The sequence below is a fragment of the Delphinus delphis genome, chromosome 6 (assembly GCF_949987515.2).
Source record: "Delphinus delphis chromosome 6, mDelDel1.2, whole genome shotgun sequence".
Taxonomy (NCBI): Eukaryota; Metazoa; Chordata; class Mammalia; order Artiodactyla; family Delphinidae; genus Delphinus; species Delphinus delphis.
In genome coordinates, this window is record NC_082688.1 from 4661707 (window position 1) to 4684979 (window position 23273).

Below are 23273 nucleotides of genomic sequence, written 5' to 3' on the forward strand. Positions count from 1 at the left end.
CTAAAATCAACAGGGCCTCTACCATAAAAAGGAAAAAATTTAGGTGGCAAAAAAACATCACAAAGTCAGAAGGCAGCCGACACGCTGGGAGAAAATGTTTGCAACGTGTATCACAGATACAGGGCTAGTATACCTAAGATCATTTTTTAACTCTTAAAAAGGGTAAAAAGACCAAAAATAGGACAGAAAATGAGGAAAAGAGGCAGACAATTAACCCTCTGAAAAGATATAAAAGTGGTACTTAAACATACGAAAAGATGTTCAACCATGCCCATAATTAGAGAAATGCAAATGAAAACTGCACCGAGGTGCCATTTCTCACCTACCAGATTTGCAAAAATTAAAAAGTATAACAACACATTCTGTTGGTGAGCCTGTAAGGAAACAGCCACCATCGTACATTGCTAGTGGGAATGCAAATTGGTGTGACCATTTTGGAGGGACTTGGGCAGCGTCTGGCGAAGCTCTGTATGCATTTACCTTCTGACCCAGCAGTACTACTTCTAGGAATTTACCCTGAAGACACACCTCCAACAGTATGAAAATACATACGCACAAGATTATTAATTACAGCTTGTTTGTAATTGCAGAACACTGGAAATAACCTCAGTGCCTGTGCACAGGAGAGTGATTGAATAAATTATGATACAGCCACACAGTGGAGCCACACCACTGCTTTTTTTCATCTTTAAAAAAGAATGAGAAAGACCTCTATGACTCATTTGAAGTGATTTCTAGGATACATTGTTAAGAGAAAAAAACCAAAGTGTAAGAGTATCCTGAATATGCTTCCTCTTTTGTAAGAAAGGAGATAAAGAATATCTGTCATCTTCTCATTTGTAGAGGAAACACACAGAAAAGATGAAACCTGAAACGAAGAAATTGGTTAGAGGGAGGTAGGTGGTAATAGGGTAGGGTGGATGTGTATAGGGAGGGGGATGTGTCTCTGAGAATATCTTTTTGTTTAGTTTTGATTTTTAGAACCATGGTAATGTTTCATGTATGCAAAAAATAAATACAGTCGACTAGAGTGGATTTTTTTAAAAAAGGAATGCAAACAGAAATAAATAAACCTAACTGTATTTCAAATGAATAACGTAACCACACTTTGGGGAAGGGATGGAGAGCTAACCCTAGTAACCTTTGAACACAGCATCGTGACTCTAGATCCTTGGGCTAAGGGCTGCTGTACCTGTGAATAAACGTTTAACCTCTTGGTGGTTTGCCAGTTTTTCATAGAAGGTATGGGCTAACAGTTCTGAAACCACTTTATATGTATTCTAGGATTGAGGAAATAAGGAAATAAATTGCAGATAACGGGAACCAGATTTCTCCCTTTTGAAGAGGGACATTACCAAAAAGAAGGAAAAGGCTAGAATAAACCCTTGGTGTTGGAGTGAAACTGGCAGTGTCAGTGTGAGCTAACTGTTTTTGATACGTATATGCAGATAGATACAGAAATAGATACAAGTGTGTGTACACATACCCATGTGCACACGTGTCCCAACTCCATCTGCTGGGATGGTCTACAAGCAGGGAGACTCCAGGAACAATGGGTGCGTCTCTTGTCCCCATCTTTGTTTTTAAACATCATTCTCGCTAACAAGAACTAGGCTCCTTGGAGAAACGGCTGGTTCCAGAACACGGGCAGAGGAAGTATAAGGTGAACCTGGAACATCTTCTCAGGCCAAAGCAAGGGAAGGGCTCACCGAACGATGGGGGTGTGTGCAATGGACACAGAAGCCAGTTTGGCTCCTGTCAGCCAAGCCTGGGACCATTGAGCGCCAAGATAAATGTGATAGTAACGGATTACAGCCCACAGAAACCATCGTAATCCACGTGTCCATACTGATTGAAATAAATAAAAGAAGAAAGAAAGAAATGGGAGGTATCAGTATAACGTAAAAATAGCTACGGGAAAACCATTCCTTACAGTAGAATGTGAACTAACAGATGCAGAAAGAATTAGAAAATTTGGCAGCCACCATAGTAATAATTGTTTTACATAAGAATCAAGAATCACCAATGAATGCTAAAATTAACGGGTGAAGGGTTGGTGATAGACAGTATGAGTGTGGGTGTGCACACCTGTGTGTGTGTGTGTGTGTGTGTGTGTGTGTGTGTGTGTGTGTGTGTGTGTGTGTGTGTGTGTGTGTGTGTGTGTGGAGAGAGAGCAGATGGAAGGACCCAGGCCCAAGCTCATGCAGCGTAATGCTAACATATAGGGCCTGTAAGTCTGAAATCGTTCAAAATCATTTCAAAATAAGAAGTTAACATTTTTAAGCGAGCATATTTAGATTTTTACATTATATGAAATTATGTCTGGTCCAGAATGTGACCGTTGTCCCCACCTCTGCCACCACTGCCACCACCCTTGTCCACACCTCCATTACCTCTCACCTGGGTCAGTACAGCAGTCTCCTGACTGGTCTCCCCCCATCCCCTGTCTGCTCTGCACACAGAGCCAGAGAGTCTTTTAAAGGAAAACTCAAGAAGCGTGTCTTCCCTGCTCAGAACCTGCGAAGGCTCCCCATTTCACCCCGGTAGAAGCCCCAGTCCTTCTAGAAGCCCCCGTCCTTCTCGTCTGCCGTGACTCCACCTTCAGTCTCCCATCCCTGCTGACCCCCTTCCTGCTTTGGGGCCTTTGCCCTTAGACGTCTGCAAGCCTCATTCCTCATATCCTTCGAGGTTTGCTCTTGTATCCCTTCTCCGTAAGACCTCTCCTGACCAGTATGTGTAACTACCCCCTGCCCCGGATCTGCCTGAATGTCCTTTATTTTTTTTAAATAGTACTTTTCACTTTCTAAGATAGTACGTGATTTTCTTGTCTGTTACATGAGTCTCACAGTTTGTGGGATCTCAGTTCCATGACCAGGAACTGAACCCAGGCCCTCGGCAGTGAAAGCGCAGAGCCCTAACCACTGGACCGCCAGGGAATTCTCTATGCTTATTGTCTCTTATCTGTTTCCTCCAGAAAGACTGTAAGCTCCACAAGAGTGAGATCTTGTCTGTTTGTTCATTGATGTGTCCCAGACCCCTAGACCAGTGCCTGGCAACATAGTAGGTGCTCAGTAATTATGTGTTGAATAATATTCATTCATATTGATGTGTGTATATATAAAGAAACTGAATTAAAAGATTTTTTAAAATACTGAGATGAGCTATTAGGGGATGTGAGCCTGGAGTAGAGACTGTGCAGTCCCGGCTTTGAGGGAGATGGACACGCACCTGTTTGTACCTTCATCTGTAAACAGTCCAGGGGGGCTGTCTTTACCCTCCTGGTAGAGTAGTGGTTACCTCATGGGGGAGGGGGAGAGGAGTTAGTTCTTTAACTTTGTACTTGAAACACTTAAATATTATTTGATTTCTTTTATTGTAACCATGCATTATGCTTAGGATTAAATTTTATAAAACAAAAACTGTCCTCTTAAGTGTAAAATTCACTGGGAACAGAAATACGGGCCTGATCTTACCGATTCCTCAGTAAGTGTCTTTGTTTAGTCAGTGCTCTCTCTGTACCAGACACCAAGCTCAGGTCTTTACACACCCGCCTCACTAGTTCTGCCCGGGACCCCAGGAGGTAGGTGACTTTATCCCGTTTCCAGGTTAATAAGCTGGGACTTGCAGAGGATCAGGGTCACAGCGGAAAGATAACCCCAACAGTAAGTGACAGTTCAGGCCCCGGTCTGTGTGACTCGAGAGCTCAAGCTTTCACCCATTAAAATTAAAAACTACTTGAAGCTGCCCAGATGTCGTTTCATTCATTCCCAGCCCTGAAGCACGTTGTTCCTGCTTCCTCAGGGTGTTCCTTGCCCTTGGAGTATCCAGGCCCTGTGGCGCCAGAGATGAACTCGGGACCGAGCAAACCGAGAAGGGGAGACTACACTAGGGACGCAGAGAGGGGGTCACGGGCTCAGTAATTTTTCAGGGCCCACTGGATTCTGAGGTTTCTTAGGCAAAATATTTGCAGCGCTTGCATCTGGACATGGACACCAAAGTCTTGCTTGGCTTTATCTTCTGAAGGCTTGTGATTTTAAGTGTGTGTAGATATGGTGTTCCATTCAGACATACAGATGGCATTTTTTGTGGGGTTCCCTCTCCTGTTCTGACTTAATTTTCTGAAACTAGCTCTTGTCGTAATCCCAGGGATCTTAAGCTGGCCCGTGAACTCCTAGAAGGTACTGGATGGGCTTCAGGAAATCTCTGAACCCCTGTGTGTAGATACACTTACGTGCCCTTTTCTGAGGGGAGGGTATGTGGCTCCCATTAGAAGGGGTGGTTAATTCCCAGAGAAGGTTAAGGACACTGGTCTTAAACCCTGATGGAGCTCTAAGTCCTTTCTCAGGGAGGCTCTCTGGTGACTTGCTGATTCAGCCTCTAATCTTCATATTCTTGTTTTATATTCAGTATATTTTAACAGGTGTACTTCATTTCCACCTGTATTTCTGGTGGCTTCCAGGTTAAAACACAGTGCTAGAGACACTGCTCTTAAAGAGAATGGCCATGCGAAGGAGGGGCCTGGAGTGGGGCAGCTTACCCCAAATGCTTGTCATTAAAGGTGTTTTTCAGTGTAATGACAACTAAAGCATAAATAATTTGTTTTTAGTTACATCGTTTTTATATTCTGACAAAAGCATTTTTTTTCCTTAGAACTAATTTCAAGGAGTAGTTTATACTTTTCTCCCTCCCCTCCCCCTTCCCTCCCCTCCTCTCCCTCCCCTTCCCTCCCCTCCTCTCCCTCCCCTTCCCTCCCCTCCTCTCCCTCCCCTTCCCTCCCCTCCTCTCCCTCCCCTTCCCTCCCTCCCCTCCCCCTCCCCTCCCTCCCCTCCCCTCCCCTCCTCTCCCCTCCCCTCCCCTCCTCTCCCCTTCCCTCCCTCCTCTCCCCCTCCCCTCCCTCCCCTCCCCTCCTCTCCCTCCTCTCCCTCCCCTTCCTTCCCTCCCCTTCCCTCCCCTCCCCTCCCCTCTTCGTTTCTCCCCCTTTCCTTTTTTACAAATACCATTTACTAGGTATATGTTGTTTCTTTAGTTTATTTACCTATTGGTTCAAGACAGTTGCTCCCAGAGGCAGTGGGACACTTGTTACATGAATGTGTGTTTAGGGCTAAGTGGTAATTGATAGTGTCCCTCAGATTCCCTAAAAATTTTGAGTCTAACTTAAGGATAACCTAGTTAGGCATCCCAGAACCGCCCCCACCCCCCCGATGCTAATATGCCAATAATTCCTGGGGTCTGTCATTTCTAATGGTGCCTTGGAAGCCCATGATGCAGACCTCTAGTTTCCCTCAACACGTCTCAATTGCGTTTATCCCCCCAAACTTGGGAAGCACATTCCACCAACTCTACCAGGTATATTTCATTAGGCTAGCATTTATAATAGTGAATTTAAATGTTGGAGAAAGCTGTTCGAACTCCAAAGGAGTTTCATTGGATTTTAGCTTTAACTATTATTAATTGATTTATGAAATTAATGCTGGTGGGAACCTGTGGCACTTGCCTTTTTGAGGCGGGGTAAAACTGTTTTCAGAATTCAGAAAAAGGGGTTGAGTAAATGCACAGTTACCTTAAACAGCAGCAGTAAAGCCACAACTACCTTTTGTGTGTGTGGCCTAATTCAGTTCTATTCAATGGCGGAAGTGTTGGGTCTGTTTCCAGGGTACCTGAGTTCCAGGCTTCTTGTCTTATACCTGCTCCCAATTTGGTAGCTCTCTGCTCCATCACTTATCTTCATTTTTGTAGCAGATACAAGAATTGTATTGATCAAACACTGTGTGAAAGATGACCCCGAATTGAAAGCTCCGCAGTGAGCCACCCCCGTACACACAAAACGCCGCCTGCACGCTCTTCCCGACGCGCTGCCCATCCCGCCTCCCGCCTCCCAGTCGGGCCCCGCCCACCTCCCCGCTCTCACCTCTGTTGCCGGAATTCTTGCTGCAGCCACCTAGCTGATCCCCTGGCCTCCTTGTTTCTGGACGCTCTGCCTCCACTCCATCTTCCATATTTAGTGCTCATTCCAAAGGACAGGTCTCCCCAAGCCAGTCTCCTACTCCTTTGCTTGCAGGGTAAAGCCCTCCTCCTTAGGGAGGTGTATGTGGGCAGTCTTTAGAACCCGGCCTCAGTTTTCCTTTCCAACCTCTTCCCCTCTTACTACCTCCCACCACCACCTGGGTACCCTCTCGTGTTTCTCAGTGGAGGCACTCCTGGCATTTTGAATGGGACAGTCTCTCCTTGTATGGAGCTGGTGGTGTCTTGCAGAAGGATTAGCATCCCTGACCCCAGAATGCTAAATGCCAGTGGCTCTCCACCCTCAATACCTCCTCGTTTCCAGGGGCTCCTTAGAAGCCACAAGATTCCCCAAACACTCCGTGCCCGTTTGCTTCTGTGCTTTGTGCCTGCTTTGCCCTCTGTGGTGTCCTTGTCCAGCTCCTGCCCCTTCTGGCAAAACTGCTGCGCCTTCTTTGAGATTGGGGTCTAATGTTACCTTTCAAGAAGCCCACCCTTACTTCTTCAGGCTGAGATAGTTCCATCCTTTGTGCTCCTGAAGTCCTGTTTATGCCTGTGTTAAAAAGAGTGCAGCAGTGTCCTGGACTGATCTTAAGTGGATCACTTTGCTTTAAGATGCATTTAACAGTACCTATAATCATGTACCACTGTGCACAAAACCTTTATGAAGAGCCTAAGGGGAAGTGCGCCACCCGGCCAGGTACCTGTGAGGATCTATGGTGATCCACCCCCGTGCGTAGCACTGCATAGCCCTTGGTACTAGACACGGGGGACTTTACAAAGGAGAAGCGTTCTCTTGGTGCTTCATAATTTCCATAGGGCAAAGAGACAATGTAAATTGTTGTTGTTGGGCTTCCCTGGTGGCACAGTGGTTAAGAATCCACCTGCCAATGCAGGGGACACGGGTTCGAGCCCTGGTCTGGGAAGATCCCACATGCCGCAGAGCAACTAAGCCCGTGCGCCACAACTACTGAGCCTGTGCTCTAGAGCCTGCGAGCCACAACTACTGAGTCCACGTGCCACAACTACTGAAGCCCGTGCGCGTAGAGCCCGTGCTCTGCAACAAGAGAAGCCACTGCAATGAGAAGCCCGCGCACTGCAACTAGAGAAAGCCTGCGTGCAGCAGCAAAGACCTAATGCAGCCAAAAATAAATAAATAAATAAAATTATAAATAAATAAATTGTCATTGTTGGTCTTGTTATTAGAAGAACAGTAATACTGGTCAGTAGATTCTTTGACGCCCTGGCACTTGTCTCAGAGCTTATATTTGACCAAATGGAGCCATTTCTCTCAATACCCCCTGCAATCAATAATGTGAAGCAAAAATGATGTTACTCTTCCCGAATCATAATCTTTGTTCTGAAGAGTTATTAACACAGGAGTCCAAGCTGCTATTTTCTTTAGACAGTTGGGTTGTCCTGCTTCAGATTTATACACAGCAATTGAATCTCATTAGCCCAGATTTACACGGCATAGACCAAGCGTGTAAATAATCGAAACTTTCCAGAGCTGCATTAAATCTTCAGCTGATTTTAAAAGCAGTTTATCTTGGTATTTTACTTTGTTCCCTAATCCCAATCTATGCAGTTGATTTTTCCTCCATTTAATCTTTTCATTGTGTCTGTTCATTGAGACAAAACAGTTGCTCGATTCTAATAAAAGTGACATACACAATCCACTTCGGTTGGCAATTGAATTAAAAGATGAGCATGAGTTTATACTAATATGGTCTATAGTATTATTAATTATGTAAATTATATTGAATTTTAATTAAAATTAATTTAACTAATTGTGCTGTATGTAGTTACAGGAGTAGTGATTGACGTCATTCTCATCACCATCATAATCAACCGAGCTCCTAAGCAGACCTGGAGCCAGACGGCTAGGGTTCAGTGCCTTGCTTGGCCGATTCTAGCCATGTGATGTTGGGTCGTCACTGAATGTCTCTGTGCCGTCATTTCCTCCCCGTGTAAAATGGAGCTCTCTTGGGGTTGTTGTGGAGATCACCTGGTTACTTAATCCTTGGAGCCGGCCAGCCGCTGGTGAGCTCAGACGGCCAGGATGGGGGCAGGGCGTGGAGGGGGGGGATGGCAGTGATTTCTACTAGACATTTGTTGAAGATCATGAAATTGTATGGGCCTTGTTCATGGCTTAATAACCATGTTGACTGTTGATCATAAACAGTGTGAACATAAGAAAAATTTCTTTGTCTCTGTTCAAAAACCCTTTGCAATAATGTGGGACCTGTTTCTTAAACGTAGATGAGAATTCTCACCGTCCTTTTTCTCCTCGTTCTTGAATTATGTTTTTCAGTATGCATAGTTAAAATTTCATAGTGACTGTCTCTGTGTCTGCTTGTAAGGTGACTGCTCGGTGATCATGCTTATTTTATAGGGCGTCCGTTATTCCTCCATTTTGTTCAACTACAGAGATGTGAGGACTGTCAAACAGAATTTTGAAGTAGGGGCTTTGTTGGGTTTTGCCTTAAAGTTAACATTCATAATATTAGCTGCGACTTCTTCAGGAGCTTCCCCCACTCCCCTGGCTGTTCCTTCTCAGTCTTCTCTATAGATTCCTCCTCCTCTTCCCAGAACATTGGCGTGTCCCGAGCTCAGTTCTTGGGTCTGGTCCCTTCTCTGTCCGTACTCCCTAGGTGATCTCATCCATCCCAGGATTTTAAATACGTTTTAAATAGTTGCTGCTGAAGCCCAGGTTTACATCCTCACCCAGGTGTCTCCCCAGACTTCAGGCCCAGGTGCCGGTTGACGTTGCCACTTGCGCGTGGGCAGTGGTCCCCGTGTTAGGAAATGATGACTCCATTCGTCCTGTTGCCAGACCAGAAGTCTTGGAGTGGCCTCTGCGTCTCCTTTCTCTCACAGCCAGTCCATTGGTAAATTCTGCGGGTTCTTCCTTAGAAATACATCCAGAATCTACTCACGTCTCACCAACTCCACTTGACACCCCAGTTCCAGCTGCTGTCCCTTCTCACCTGGCTGATGGCAGCCTCCTGCCACCCTTGCACCTCTGTAGCCTTTCACACACCGTAATCACTTTGCAGCTAGAGCACTGCTTTTGAAATGTCACTCTTCTGCGTAGAAGACTCTACCAGCTTCCCATCGCACCTAGAGGTATCTTTACCACGATCTGTCAGACCCTACACGGTCCCCTTCCTCCCTGACCCCATCTCCCACCACTGCCCCCTGACTCAATCCACTCTGGGCACACTGACCTCCTCACTGCTCCCAGAGCACATCAGGCCTGCTCCGGCCTCGGGGCCTTGGCACCAACTGTGCCCTCTGCCCCTGGCTCTCTCCTTCGCTTCCTAAGAGCTTCTAGGTCTCCCCTGATGGCACTGTTTAAAATAGCACCCTACCCCACCCCTTGCCATCCTGTCCCTTACCCTGCTTTGTTTTTCTTTATAGCATTTTCACCATATGGCACGTTATGTATTACCTTACTGTCAATTTCCACCCTCCACAAGGCGAGCTCTTTGAAGGCAGGGACGTCGTTTTGTTCACTGCTGTATCCGCAGTGCCTAGAACAGTGCCCGGCACATGCTGAGTGCCCCGTAAACATTTATTCAATGAACATATGTGCTGTTTGCAGTGTAATCTCCCATCAGCCCTCTGAGGTAGGTAAGGCACAGAGAGAGGCAAGATAAGTTGCCCTAAGCACATAGCAAATAAGTAACAAAGCTGAGGTTTAAACTCTGTCAGTTTGCCTCCAAAGTACACGTTCTTTCTGCGTTACTGCGTGCCTTGTCATTTCTGGATGTTTCCAAACTGCTACCAGATCTCTAAGAATTTTATTGTGCCTTTGAAGACTTACCCTGTTGATTTTGTTCATGGTTGTCATCAAATCCTTTCTGAGTGTCTGGTTTCCACAGGGCTTGTGCCAGTCACGAAAGATAGAAGGAGTGTTCGTGCCTGTCCCCTGCCCTTCTACTCTCCTCCTGGAGCATATCCCCCACGAAACTGTGCATTCCCCCAGGAAGATATGTCGTCCGGTTCTTTCGTGGTCCTTGTCAACTTTCCAGGCTTAGAACTGTGCCTGGCACAGAGGAGGTACTCCCTTCATAGCTATGGAACAAATGAATGAAGACAAGGGGCACAAGTAAGTGCTGTGAGAGTTCAAGTTCTTGGTTTTTGCTGTTTCATTCAACAGAGGCCGACCGAGCATCGCCCAAGTTAGGTGTCTCCCCAGCGTTCAGAGAGCGGCTAGGCTCTGGTGCTTGTTGGGAATGTCAGTTCCGGCCCAGAGCCAATAGGGTGACCAGGGGTGGGGTGTCTGATTCAGATGGAGTTGTGGGGTCCACACCTTGAGAAACCCACTGCTGCCTAGTGAAAATACAGACCACAGGAGAGACTTCCAAACTGGACCATCGAGGAAGGGGTAAGGTTTCGTTAAGCCGACAGGAGGGCCTTCCAAGCAGGGAGAAAGAAGAGTGAAAGTTGAGACTTGTCTTTAGATCCTAGACAAGTCTGCCCCTGCCACCATGAATATAGTATTTCTAATCATCGCTGCCACTTCACGTGCCTGCCGTGTGCTTGGAACTCTGTTTGGGTCTTTAATACACCCCTGTTGATTTGATATTCACACCCACACAAGATGTTATCACCATCGTATAGACAGAACACTGAGGCTCAGAAGGGTAACTAACTCGCTCAAGGTCATAGTGATGGAGCTGGGATCTGAAGGGTGATCCAGGAAGCACCAAAGTCATGGTCTTTTCTATCACCCTCTGCACTGTCCACTGACAAGATCTCATGGACTCAAAGGAGTACAAGAATCTCCTAGTATGTGTAGGTAACTGGGGGAAATGTACTGAAATGAGTCAAGTTTTCTTGAAAGCTCCTTAAAAGAATGATGGCTTTGATAACATTTAATCTTGGTAGGAAATGCTTTCCAAATATACTCCTGACTTTCCCAGTTCTGCTTTCTTCTTTCACACAGGCTTTATCAAATGATTGTTTTGTTGATAAATTTAGTGTGCAGTTGGGACTTATTTGTAGATTGTACCTACCCTCAAAGGGAGAGTGGGTTTTATAGCTTCCATTCATTCTCATTAAAATCAGAACATTTGCATCTTCAGTTTTACATCTTGTTCCAGGAATTTTAAGCAGTCTGATTGTATGGAAGTGGGTCGTATTAATTGCAAATGGGCTAGACATCTGCTCACTAACATGGAATGAATTTTTTTAGCTCTATTTTGTTTTTAAATATGATCTACCAGAGTGATTAAGTGAGGGCTGTCGGTACTGCTGTTACAAGAGTAGGATTTTCAGAGACTTATAATGTAACCCTAAAAATGAATTTGAGTGAATCTTTGAAAGTGCTTGAACTGGGAGCAGTTAAACATCTTAGGGTTGATAAATTTTTATCCAGTCTGTCAGGGAGCTGTTTTCCATCATCGGACACTCTGTTGGTCTGGTGCGCAGTGAGCCCAGGTCCTGTGGGTTCCAGGCTCTGGGGTCTGCGATGCCTTGCTGTTTCTACCTGCGGGGAGGGAGGGAGGCAGGCAGGGAGTGAGCTGAGGTGTAGTATCAAACTGGAGGAACAGGATCCAGGCTGCTGGGGACTGGCTGAATAGGCAGGGTATTTCTTTTCTGGTAGTAATTTAACAGTGTTTCCCAACGTGGACTTCTTGCAACACGAATTCTTAAGGAGGGTGATGTGCACAGTAAGTTTCAGGAGCACTCACTGGTTAAACAAAGCTAGTTAAGCAGGTTCCTTCACTGCAGTCCTTTCCAGAGCCTTTAATATGCCCTTGTACACTGTGGATCTGCAAGAGGAGGATGATGTCTACACAGTTTCCCCGACGTATTTGGCCACAGACCCCTTCTCATGGAATACAGTTTGGGAAATGTCATGGAGAACATCCCAAGTATTTATTTTAAAATCAGGAACTGGGGAATCTGGTTGAGGCTGTCTTGGTCATGTAGCTGAATGTAGAGTCCCAGGTCCTCAGGGTAGTTGCCTCAGCCCTCTTGCTCCTCTGGACCTCTCAGGACCTGGCTTTCTTCAGAGTCGCAGTCCCCAGGCTAGTGGCACCACTGGCCCAGTTAGGAAGCAGGAGGGAAGCTGGGGCCTCTGTGCGTCCGTGCATGTCTGTGCTTGACAAAGAGGAAGATGATACATGACTTAGCAGCAGTGATCAGGGAAGGACAAATACAATATGTACAAGGTGAAAAGAGTTCTGGAGCGAGTGACATTTTTCCTAAAGTAGTTTCCTGAGCCTGATCCAGCCAGTGCCTGCTACCTGGAGGGGTTCAGTCAATATTTGTTAAATGAATAAATTGTTGGTACTCCGAGGCCTTTGCAAAAAAGACGTCTAATGTTGCTACACCATCGTATTCTGCTTCGGTTCAGTTTAGTTGCCAAATGTATATAACCCTTCACGCCTTCTAGAATCAAAGGTCAAAACACCAGAAATTTCCTTTTCCTGCACTTAACAGACGTCCCTTTCGTGCAGAAATCTCTGCTGTGTACTGCCTTGCCACAGAGCAAATGTTTCTGGGCATTATTATTCTAGGGGTGGGAATGGATTTGAGCTGATTGATCCAAACCTTTACTCTTTCTGTCTTGGAACCAGTGACAGAAAGCTGACAAATGTTGAGGGGTGATGTCTGCTACCTCCGAACTGAGCCAAGCTAGTCGACTCATGAGGGGCGAAGACTGCAGTGTGAACCTATGACCCTGACCTCATTAACTTCAGGCACCTGAAGTGCAACCTCGTGACAGTGCTGTGACGCCCGTCTTACTGCCGAAATCCTCCTCCTGATGCTTAGCGGTGCTGTTTTCTCGTTTCATTCCCTCCTTCTGCAGAGCAGGGCTTGGTACCCAAAGGAAGGATCGCTTGCTCACCCTTAATATGGGGAGATAATTTAGAGCACTTAATTTGTGTTGACTCTTTATTGGTGCACTATTGCAATTAAGTTAGATTAATGAAAGGTAAATTCCAGTCTATACATGAAAAAAAAAATCTCTTGTAAAGATCCTAATTAGTGTGTGTGTTTATTTAGCCTCTCATGGTTTAATTGCATCCCATCTTGCTATTTACAAACAGGCATCATTAAAGAATAATGAGTGTGTGAAGAGCATTCATGCTAGCAACAGATGAGGTAACTGGCGCTTGGTGGGGAGAGGGACGGATGGATGGGAAGGCTGCTGGTTTGTAGTATTTTTGAATGAAGGAGAGTGCAAGACGGTCCTTTGAACCAGTCCACGAGGGGAGGACAGAGCAGACATCATGCCAGGCAGCAGCTTGTCCTTTAGCTGCAGAGACCTGGGCTGCTTTTCATTTGCTGCCGCAGTGCAGTCTGGAGAGGTGAACACACGCCCTCACACGGCTGCCTCGTGACCTTAGCCGACCGCATTCAGGTTGAGGCTTTCTTTTCAGCCCCGTGTTGCAGGACATCTGCACCTCAAATCCATGAGCATTCCCTGGGATGCTGAAAAGGCCACCCAAAGTGGGCCTTTCCTCATACAGCTCAGCTCCAATCCCTGCAGCAGCCTTTTTTTTTTTTAATATCCAAATATAAAATCAATTGAGAAATAGGTTCATGATATTTCACTGGCACCCCTAATACTTCATTCCAATGTTACATAATTTGCAGTCGTTCCTCAAAGTTACAAAGCAGTTTTATCTTTTTAGATGGATGCTTGATTTACAGTCTATTCTAACCTGGTTTAGGGGTAGGAAAGCCGGGATTCCAGACGGGATAGCAATGAAGCTGAAGGAGGAGAGAACAACCTGGAAGAAGCTAGTCGTCATAATGTCCTCATCATTTGTTGCCTGAGTCTCTGATTCTTGGTGTAGAGTAAGCAATTCTCTAAAATCACTAAGGAGTAAGTGTGGGGGCAAAGGTGGTAAATCTGAGGAGGAAGCGACCTGTAGCCCTGGTTGCCTTTGCTAGTAGGAGTAGGTCTCGGAAAAATCTGCCTCAGTTTCCCCTTATGTTATGGTTATCATTGCAAGCAGTTTTGGGAAGGTGTTCTATATAAATGCAAATTGCCACTATTCAAACTCTATCAAAGCCTTAGATCTCTCTAGGGATTCCTGGGTGAGTTGAAGTCCAGGGTTTAATTTATTTAAAATCAGGTTATAGGAATTCACAGTTTTCAGTACATTTTATGTTTTTCTTCAAAAGAACCTACAGTTTAATTTTAAGCTCCCCTAAACTGAAGCCCAAACCATGTAACGTTTTTCGGTGTTCTAAGACCTGCCTGTATTTAAGGACACAGCCAGCTGCATTATCAAACACAGAAGGACCCAGACAGGCTTGTTTGGTTGTGTCTTCTGTTGCCGTTAACTTGCAAGTGTTCCATTTTCAGCTCACAGAACTGTGGGGCATATTTTCCCATTCATATTAATTGGATTTTAAAGTGACCTTGGCCACGTATTGATTTGCATTAAAATTTTCTACATCAAGGTCAAGTTGGCACATATCCTACAGTCGAAATATTAAAAAGCCAAGCACTGCCTAACAGGGTGTCGACAGGAGTGGAGGTGTAATGGGGTCACATGTGCCAGAGGGCACCGTGGTCCCATTCTAATGCAGGTGGCAAGTGGCAGATCTATGTGGGGATCACCTTCACCTGGACTTGAATCGCCCGTCGATGGGATGGTTCCTGTTTAAGTCCACAGACCCACCTTCTTCCGGGAAGAACACCCCTGAGCTCCTCAGAGCCCAGATGATGCTGCTCAGTTGCGTGGGTTTAGGGTGAGGTTTCAGGTCATCTGAATTCACCCAGACTGCCCTGAAAACGAGGGCCCGAGAAGATCATTCATAAACTTGAACTATCTAGCCCAGACCCCAGCCGTGAGTCCCAGTCTCCAAATTGCCCATTTAACATCTCTCCACTGAGACATTTCAGAAGTGTGTTAGACTTCATAAAAGAGAAGTGGTTTTCCCTGCCCCCTGTTTTACCCCTTTGCTTCCCCATCTTATCTCAGTAAATAGCAAAACCATCTAATTGGTGCTCAAGCCAGAAACCTACAAGCTTCCTTAGTTCCCCCCTTTCTCTCACTTCACAGCCCATCTGTCAGCAAATCCTGTCTTCAATTCCATCTTCGTTCTATCTGAAATCTACTGGCGTCTCACCTCCTCTGCCGCCACAGCCCCAGTCGAAGCTGTCATCGTCCTCTCGTGGTCTCCCTGTTTCTTCTCTTTATCTCTCCACCAAGCAGCCAAGGACATGTTTCTTTAAAGCACACATCAAACCTGTCATTTCTCTGCTGAAAACCCTGCAGCGGCTTCCACTTCACCCCGGATGCAGCTAACCTCTTGTCAGAGCCTCTGCCCTTCACGAGCACGCCAGCCTGCCCTTGCCCGGCGCCTGCCTCTCTCCTGCCCTCCCCACCGGCCTCCTCCTCCTTTCTCGGGTCTTTCCCGCCCAGGCCTCTGCCAGGCTCCTCCCATGGCCGGCCGCTGCCCCAGCACCCCGCATGGCCTGGCTTCACCTTACATAATAGGTTTCTACCACATGTGAACCTACCCCCTCACCCAGCTTTATTGCCTTCCTAGCCCCACACAGATGATATATTTTTGTTTCTCTATTGTCTGCTCACCCCCCCAACAAGAATGCACCCTTCTGAGATGTTTTGTTCACTGCTCCATCTCTAATCCTTAGGCCGAGGCTTGGTACAATAGTGAGTGTCCAAGAAATACTGGAGTGCATTCAGTGAACAAACGAATAATTGAATCATCTGATCTAAATGTCATTTTTTTCGCACATAGGTATTGCCTAAATAATCTCTCTTTGAGCTCTCCCCTTTTTGTTTATTTCCTTTAAAACTCTTGGCAAATTATACATTTTTATTTATATATTTATTTGTTGCCTGTCTCCTGCACCGGGACTGTTAGCTCTCTGAAGCTCTCTTTCGTTTACCTCTGTGTACCTGACGCCTAGCCTGCACATGACATGCGTTGACAAGTACCTGCTGGGTGGACGGAGGGGGAGGACCGGAAAGCAAGCCGTCTGCAGCGCAAGGCAGCTCCAGGCTCCAGGGCATCCGTCTGTCCGTCTGTCTCCCCTCCTCCTTTCCCCAGCACTTCGTTCCTCCGCCCTCTCTCGCTACATGGCCTCCCTCTCAGAGGAGTGCTATTTTCGGTTCCCAGTCTTCTCCATGTTCTCCAGGCCAGATTCTGGAAGGAGGCAGTTTACGTGGTCTAGCCAGTATGGGGAGAACCTTCTGTACCAGACCCAGTTCCTACCCCTGGGCCAACTGGTTCCGCCCAGGAGAGAAAATAGCTGCTTTCCGGGCAGCAGGCATGTCCTGCAAGACGGGAACGTTGAGTGCGGTGGCTTCCTTGCTGCCGTGTTCAGGGCAGGGGACAAGTGAAGGGTGTGTGTGCTGACGGGGATTCCGCATCACATCCCTTAGTAGAAACTTGACGTTTTCAGCATATTGGAGAAAACAATAGTCAGCTTCTCCTTTTGTCAGCTAACCCGTATCCCACTTCATTCTCCCAACATCTTTTTGGAATCTCGATGCCCTATTTTTATACAGGCGTCGTATTCTCCTTTTTCCCAGAGGGGTTTATGTTATATATTTGAATGTATGTTTTATAAATGAAAATGAACTAAATTCTGTTTTGACGGTTTGGGGGATTTTTCGTGACACTGCAAGGGAAACCCTGTAAGGTAGCCAGAAACCAAGGTCAGGAAGCACAGTTTTTCTCTGTTGTCTTTTTGCTTCTTTACATTGTGTGTGAATTTTGTTGTTGTTGAGGGGAACATGAAGCCAGATGAGAGCGGATGGCTGTGAGGAAGTTGTTATTTATCGTATGAAATGGAAACTTATTTCTTAATCCGTCCCTGTCATGAAAACGAACTTGGAGGGCTTCGCTGGTGGCGCAGTGGTTGAGAGTCCGCCTGCCGATGCAGGGGACACGGGTTCGTGCCCCCGGTCCGGGAGGATCCCACGTGCCTCGGAGCGGCTGGGCCCGTGAGCCATGGCCGCTGGGCCTGCGCGTCCGGAGCCTGTGCTCCGCAACGGGAGAGGCCACAACAGTGAGAGGCCCGCGTACCACAAAAAAAAAAAAAGAAAAGAAAAGAAAACGAATTTGGAGAATGAGTAAGACCTCTCTGATGAAACTCCACTCCCACCAGGGCAGTTGTGACTTTTGAAGAGAGGAATGGGTTCAGGAAGATCAGAAGTGCCCAGATTGTTAACTCTGATGGCTCCTTAGGAGATGATGCAAATGTACTCATCAAGGGAATAAGCCACCTAAAGAAAAATGAGCCTATCTTATTAGGCGGCGTGCTTCGTAACTGTTAGAAAGGATTACCGCAGTGGTACAGCAGTTGCTACCACGTAGCGAGTGACAGTAGTGACTCCCCTGGACACTTAATAGCAGTGGTTGCCCAGTCCTTATAAAGGGTTCCATCTTAGAGACGAGGAAGCCAGAGCTCACGTGAGTTGGTTTCCCCAGAGCCACGCTGCTTTGTACACGGCAGAGGCAGAATTTGACCTTGGGTCTCTCAGGCTCCCGAGCCCTGGCCCTCGCCCCCTCCCCATGCTGCCTGTGCCCCATGACAAGGGCAAGGAGGGAGTCACCCGGCATGACCGCGGGTGGCGATAGCGTGCTGGCCATGTTTGAATCACAGTGCTAAGCCCTTCACAAGTCTGGTGTCATTTCCTCCCCACAGTAGCCTTATCCTGGGTCCTACAGGCAAGAGAGCCGGGGCTTAATAGGCCAGGTAACCTGCCGCAAGTCACACAGCCAGGAGGGGGCAGAGCTGAGATCTACACTCAGGTCTTTGCTTCCCCCAGAGTCCTTACACGTAACTCCCGTGCTTGCTTGCCTTGCTGGCAAGTTGATTTTCTAACTTGTTGGTAGCAGAACCTGAAGTCAGCTTATCTGCCGTACTTTAGGTCTTTGTCAAAAGGGAAGATATAATTCACATCTTGAGGCTGTAACAACTTCACGTCTCAAATCTAGCCCATCCATGGGAGTCGCTTTCCAGTTTGATTTTCTCTTTCTTGTATCACACTACGTTGCATTGCATTTTATCAGCAGAGGCGTAACTGAGCCACCCCATTGAGCAAAAAACAGGTGACCTTCAGCGTAGAGGAATTTCAGTTTTATCTTTGATGCTCCCTCCGTCTGACCTCTTGGTTTCCAAGTCACGCAGCCCATTTTCTTGTTACAACTGGGTTACTGCCCAGCTCCTCGCACCAGTGACCTCCTCTTCCAGCCATGACAGCGAGTTTATCTTCGCTCCCTCAGCTTGGCCAGCGTTTCAGCCTTTCAGGGTTGGTCTGTCTCCGTTTTCTCTTGGCTATTTCCAGTTTTACAGTTTTCCTAGAAAGAAGCAGCAGCCGGTTTCCCTCTGAACCCCTAGGCCCCAGTCCTTGCTGCTGCAGCTCTGAGAGGCCTGCTGTCAGGAGAACAATTTCGCCCAGCACGATTCTGTCAGGGCTGCACATACCTAGCAGCTGTGCAGAATTCAGAGCGCTCACTTAAAAAAAAAAAAACCACTAAAAAGACAAAGCAAGTGTGTGAGTGGCATTTTATAGATGAGGTCAAGAGTGTGAGTATAAAGCCATTTGGGAGGGAAGCCAGGAGCCTTGTGAAGCACAGTTTTGAGCCACTTACCAGAGTTCCAGAAAGTATGGCCGGCGGTTTGAGGATTAGATGGTCCAAGGCTCTGTGGTCGCCGTGTCTTGTGATTTAGAGACGCTGCTGCGGGATCATGGACCGGGCATGAGAAGGGGAAACAGCAAGAGGCAGGCGCCTGGCCCTGTGCAGAAGAGTAGTGACCTTGCCCTCGAAGCTGTGCTAAACCTCAGCTTCCTTCTGTTCAGAGTGAGACTGAGACACCTACCTGCCTGGGCTGTACTGCAGGGCTCTTAGGTAGAGGAGGAAACTACAGCCCCGTGGGCACGCCCCAGTCCTTGTCATAGAGCCGAGGGGGTGTCCGCGTTATTCGGGGGAAGACCCCCCCAGGCGTCAGGGAAAAGCTTGGGGGAACGTGTTTTCCAGGTCACATCTAAGAACATCTCTTGGAGGAATGTTTCATGGGACGTCGTCTGCGGAGTGCGCATCTATACAGCCAACTCCACCTTTCAAAACGTGGGGTAAAACGGACAGGCGCCCAACCAAGCATGTTCCGACAGCTCAGCGACGCAGCACTCTTCTCCCCAAAACTTCTCAGGTACACGGTGAGCCCCACATGGTAAAGCGCCGTGTACCCCCCTCCAGTTAGTTCAGGCATACGTCAGTTGTATCACCTCCTTCAAGGTAGGAGCCGTATCTGATACCTCTTAACCTCTCTAGGCTTCAGTTTACCCCTTAGAAAATGGAGGAGTTGGAGAAAATGACTTTTTAAAACTTGCCAGCTCTGAAGGTACATGATCCTCTGAAGTAGTGCCCTTGCCCAGTGCTTCAGGTAACACATACGCTTATATATTCAATAAATAGGTGCTTACTGGGATCATCCACTTTATCCTCATCTTTCTTTGTCATTAGTACAGAGAGGAAGGTTCTTGGTTCTGTACTGAAGAAAAACTGTTCCTGAACCTCCTATAGGTGCCTGTCTGCCCCTCTCTCCCTCCCTCCCCACCCCTTTCTAACTACACTTTGAAAAACATCATTTCAAGTACAGCAGGCCCCTTAAGGACACCTACACAGTAAACTTTTACCTTGTTTGTACCTGGAAAATAACATTTGTGGACATGTGTATATATGGTTGGCTTCTTTTTTTTTTTTTAACTGTATCCCTGCCCCAGAAGCAGAGCTCATCCATGCAGCCTTTGTCTGAGTGACAGATAGTGTGCTCCCCACTTCACCTCCCACACACGTGCTTTACGCCGGGCCAGGGGGTGCTGTGTCCAGTCCAGGTTCCTCGTGCAAATGAGCCTTTGGTCAGCTCGCCTCCGCTGCATCCTAGACACAGCTATTGCTCAGGCTCAGGGTGCCTTCTCCCTGCACAAGCCCAGGGGAGTGAGGTGGCAAGCGGTCAGCTTCTCCCACCTTCCAAGCTCACCTGGTCTGCCAGTGTAAATAACGTCTCAACTACCAGATTTGTCACGTTTGCGTTGGATAGCAGTCAGCAGCAGAGCAGAATGAAATACGTTTGCTATTCTCCTCCACTTGCCTCCCACTTTGCGACTTGCCTCGCCGTAGTGAACTAGAAATTCTCCCAATGCCATACAGCTTGGTAGGCGACTGCCGTAGAACAGATAAGACCGGTGACGCAGCCCCCACAAGGGGATGGGCTGTGACAGCATCTCTAAGGGCACTTCCTGAAAGGGTGACGGCCAGCTGGGTGGTCCAGCCCAGCGGCTTCCTTTCCAAGCGCTCCTTGGTCCCCGTTGGGGAAGCACAGTGCACCCCTAGACTCTTCACAACTTGCCATCTGAACACACGGGGACAGACGCGGAGGTAGTGAGTGACCTGCTCAGTGTGGAAGAAGGGTTACCTTGGCAACGGCAAGCCCGCTTCGGTACCAGATGCATTAGCTTTATTTGTGGGATCCCATAGCAGTTGTGGTCCCGTCTCTGGGCGTTTTGCTCCAGCCATGGCCAGCACTGGCTAGTTTGTAGAACGGTGTCTGTTGGTCTGTATATGGTGCACCGCCGGATCAGTCTACCAAAACTCCAAGGTCACTGCAACCTGCTGCATCCAGATACGAACTGGCACAGTCCAGATACATAAGGATCTGAATCATTATAGGGTGACGTGCGAGCTGGGAAGAGCACACGTGAAGCTCCATCTGAGGGCAGGGCTCGAAGGGCTCACAGGACCCTCTCCACCGCACCACCTCTGAGGAGAACGAAGGCTGATGGCCCGCGGCCGCGTGTCTCCCACGGATCGTCGTCGCACTTCATTCCTCAGCGGGCCGCTCCGCGTCTTGCGGCTGTGCGAGCAGGCACGAGAGGTGGCCCGACTTGCCCTTGGTCACCCTGCCTGTAAGGGACAGGTGTGGCACGGAGTCCCAGTGCACTTGACCTTCACAGTAAATGGCCTCTTCTGGGAGTCCGCAAGATCAGCCTTTGTGGCAGCTTCGGGCCCTCCCCACACCGCCTGCACCTCAGGCTCGCAGACTCTCAGCAGTCATTCAACAGGAACACATTTTTGTTCATACTTCAGGGCCTGCACAACTGTCACCCACTCTCTGCAGTGTCCCTTTAGCCCCAGGTGTGACAGCAGAAAGGCAAATTAGCATAGGCGGCAATTTCACTGGACCGGAGGCAGCAGCCCTTCCGGTTCCAGCTTTGATGTTAGCTGGCTTCAAATCATTTCGCCTCTGTGAAGTCCAGACAAGGTTTTGGGCTGAGTAGCAATAGCTGCCCCTGGGAACCAGGCCCCGCGCCACACCCCTCACCAGGCGCCTTGTCTCCTTGACTCCTCGCGGTCATTATCTCCATTAGCTGGAGGAAAGTGATGTTCACAGAAGGTAAGTAACTGGGCCGAGCTTTCCAGTAGCAGAGCCGAGACCCGATTCCAAATGCACCTGATTCCAAAGCCTCGAAATTGTGTATGAATAAGCTTCAAAATTGTGTATGCAGTTTCCTTATGACCATGTTAAAAATTCAAAAAGCCATAACTGTGCATATTCAATCCAGTTGAGTACCAGGGTCCTTTCTGGCTCTATAAAAAATAAGAATTGACAAACTTCATAGACCTTGACGGGTTCAAGAGATAACAAAAGTAAACCAGAGCCAGACTTCATAGCACTGAGTGTCCATAAACTAGCGCAGCCCGGGATAGACACAAGCTGGAGGGGTGTTCTTGGTGAGCCTGCCTGGCTCATGCACCTTCCCTGATAGCGTGAAGCCACAGCGCACGAGGTGGGGCATGGAGAACCAGCCTATCCCAGGACTCCAGAGCAAACCGGGCAGGAGGGGTGGGGGGAGGCATGACGGGCTGAGGGTGGAGGGCAGAGGTGTGAAGTATGATGGGGGGGCAGGAGTAGGGGGGGCCATATGACTGCGGAGTATCGTATTTTTTTATTAGAAAAGAAGTTGAAACGCTTAAACCTCAATACATAAATGAATGTAGGATAAGAAAAAAAGGGGGAAAGGAAAAACTATCCTAATCCAGATTCATAGCATGAAAAACAAAAAATTTAACCTATCAAAAAATGATTTGCCCCTTGCTCTGGTTGCGCTCTTGAAATACCATTTCCCACTGGAAGGAGCCAGAGTTGCTTGAGGAGGTGGCTGATTCATGACCTCAGGTGGGAACCGTACAGGACAGGCCTGGGCTATCATATACCAGACAGCAAGGAAGCCACCACAGAGACTAGGGTTACGACGAAAGGATTCAGCCTCAAGTAGATGCCCACCAGCCACAGACAGAACATTCGAGCGTCCGTAAGAAGAACAATGGCATCAGACAAAAATATATCAAATATGTTTCACTCTTTGAGTTTATAATAATGTTAAGGGAAAAAAACTAAGCCATCTACATTGGAAGTGAACTAGTGAAACAGTGCGTTGTTTGAAAACTGGTATGTGTATAACTGAATCACTTTGCTGTACACCTGAAAGTAACACAACATTGTCAATCAACTATACTCCAATATAAAATTGAAAGTTTAAAAAAAGAAAGCTGGTAAATAAATGGAAAGAATTGAGCATTTACCTTCTCTCACACATATAATAAATTCTACCGCTGGGTAACCAGTTAGTAGATAGGGGAAGTTTTTCTTTATAAAAGTGTTCCAGCTAATAAATGAAGGCTGTTGATCTCATTGGAATACGACCGTCTGTAACCCCTGGTGAATTTAATGGGTCATCATCTGCCAGCATCACGAACTGAGACCCCTGACCTCACATGCCTCCTGTCGGTAGTCTGTGACACCCCTGTGAAGTAGTCTTGCCAAAAAAAAAAATCAAGCCTGAATCTCATCTAGTTACCAATTTACAGGAAGTACAGAGTAAGGAGTAACATGTACACCACCGGGACGCCATCTGCAAAATCCAGACTGTGGAAAACTCTATAGCAAAAATGACCCAGTTTCTTCAGCAAATAGCATGGGGAGAGGGGATAGAGAGAGGGATACCTTAAGTTTAGGAGAGACTTATGAGATAGGTCAGCCAGTTCCACTGTGTGGACCATACTCAGATCCTGATACAAGCAAATTTTCTTTTTTAATGTGGCATTTATGAGACTGTTGGAAATGAACACTGACCGAACTGCAGGTTCGATAACACTGGAGAATTCCTGTTGTTGTTTTAGATGTGGAGTGGCAGCATGGCTATGTTTTTTTTGTTTTCAGAGCCCTTATCTTTTAGAGATACAGACTGAAATATTTA

The 23273-nt window shown here is 47.3% G+C and overlaps 1 protein-coding gene across 3 annotated transcripts in view; it reads left to right on the top strand.

The window, feature by feature from the left end:
• MED27 (mediator complex subunit 27) overlaps positions 1-23273 on the top strand; it is a 200450-nt gene that overhangs the window by 141402 nt on the left and 35775 nt on the right. The window contains exon 5 of one of the 3 annotated variants that reach the window (XM_060013911.1): positions 18994-19109. The exons of the other annotated variants lie outside the window; for them this stretch is intronic. Within the exon in view, the coding sequence (XP_059869894.1) occupies positions 18994-19092 (99 nt within the window). The 3' untranslated portion in view covers positions 19093-19109. Of the gene's footprint in view, positions 1-18993; positions 19110-23273 lie in introns of those variants that run through there. 3 annotated transcript variants of the gene reach the window in all.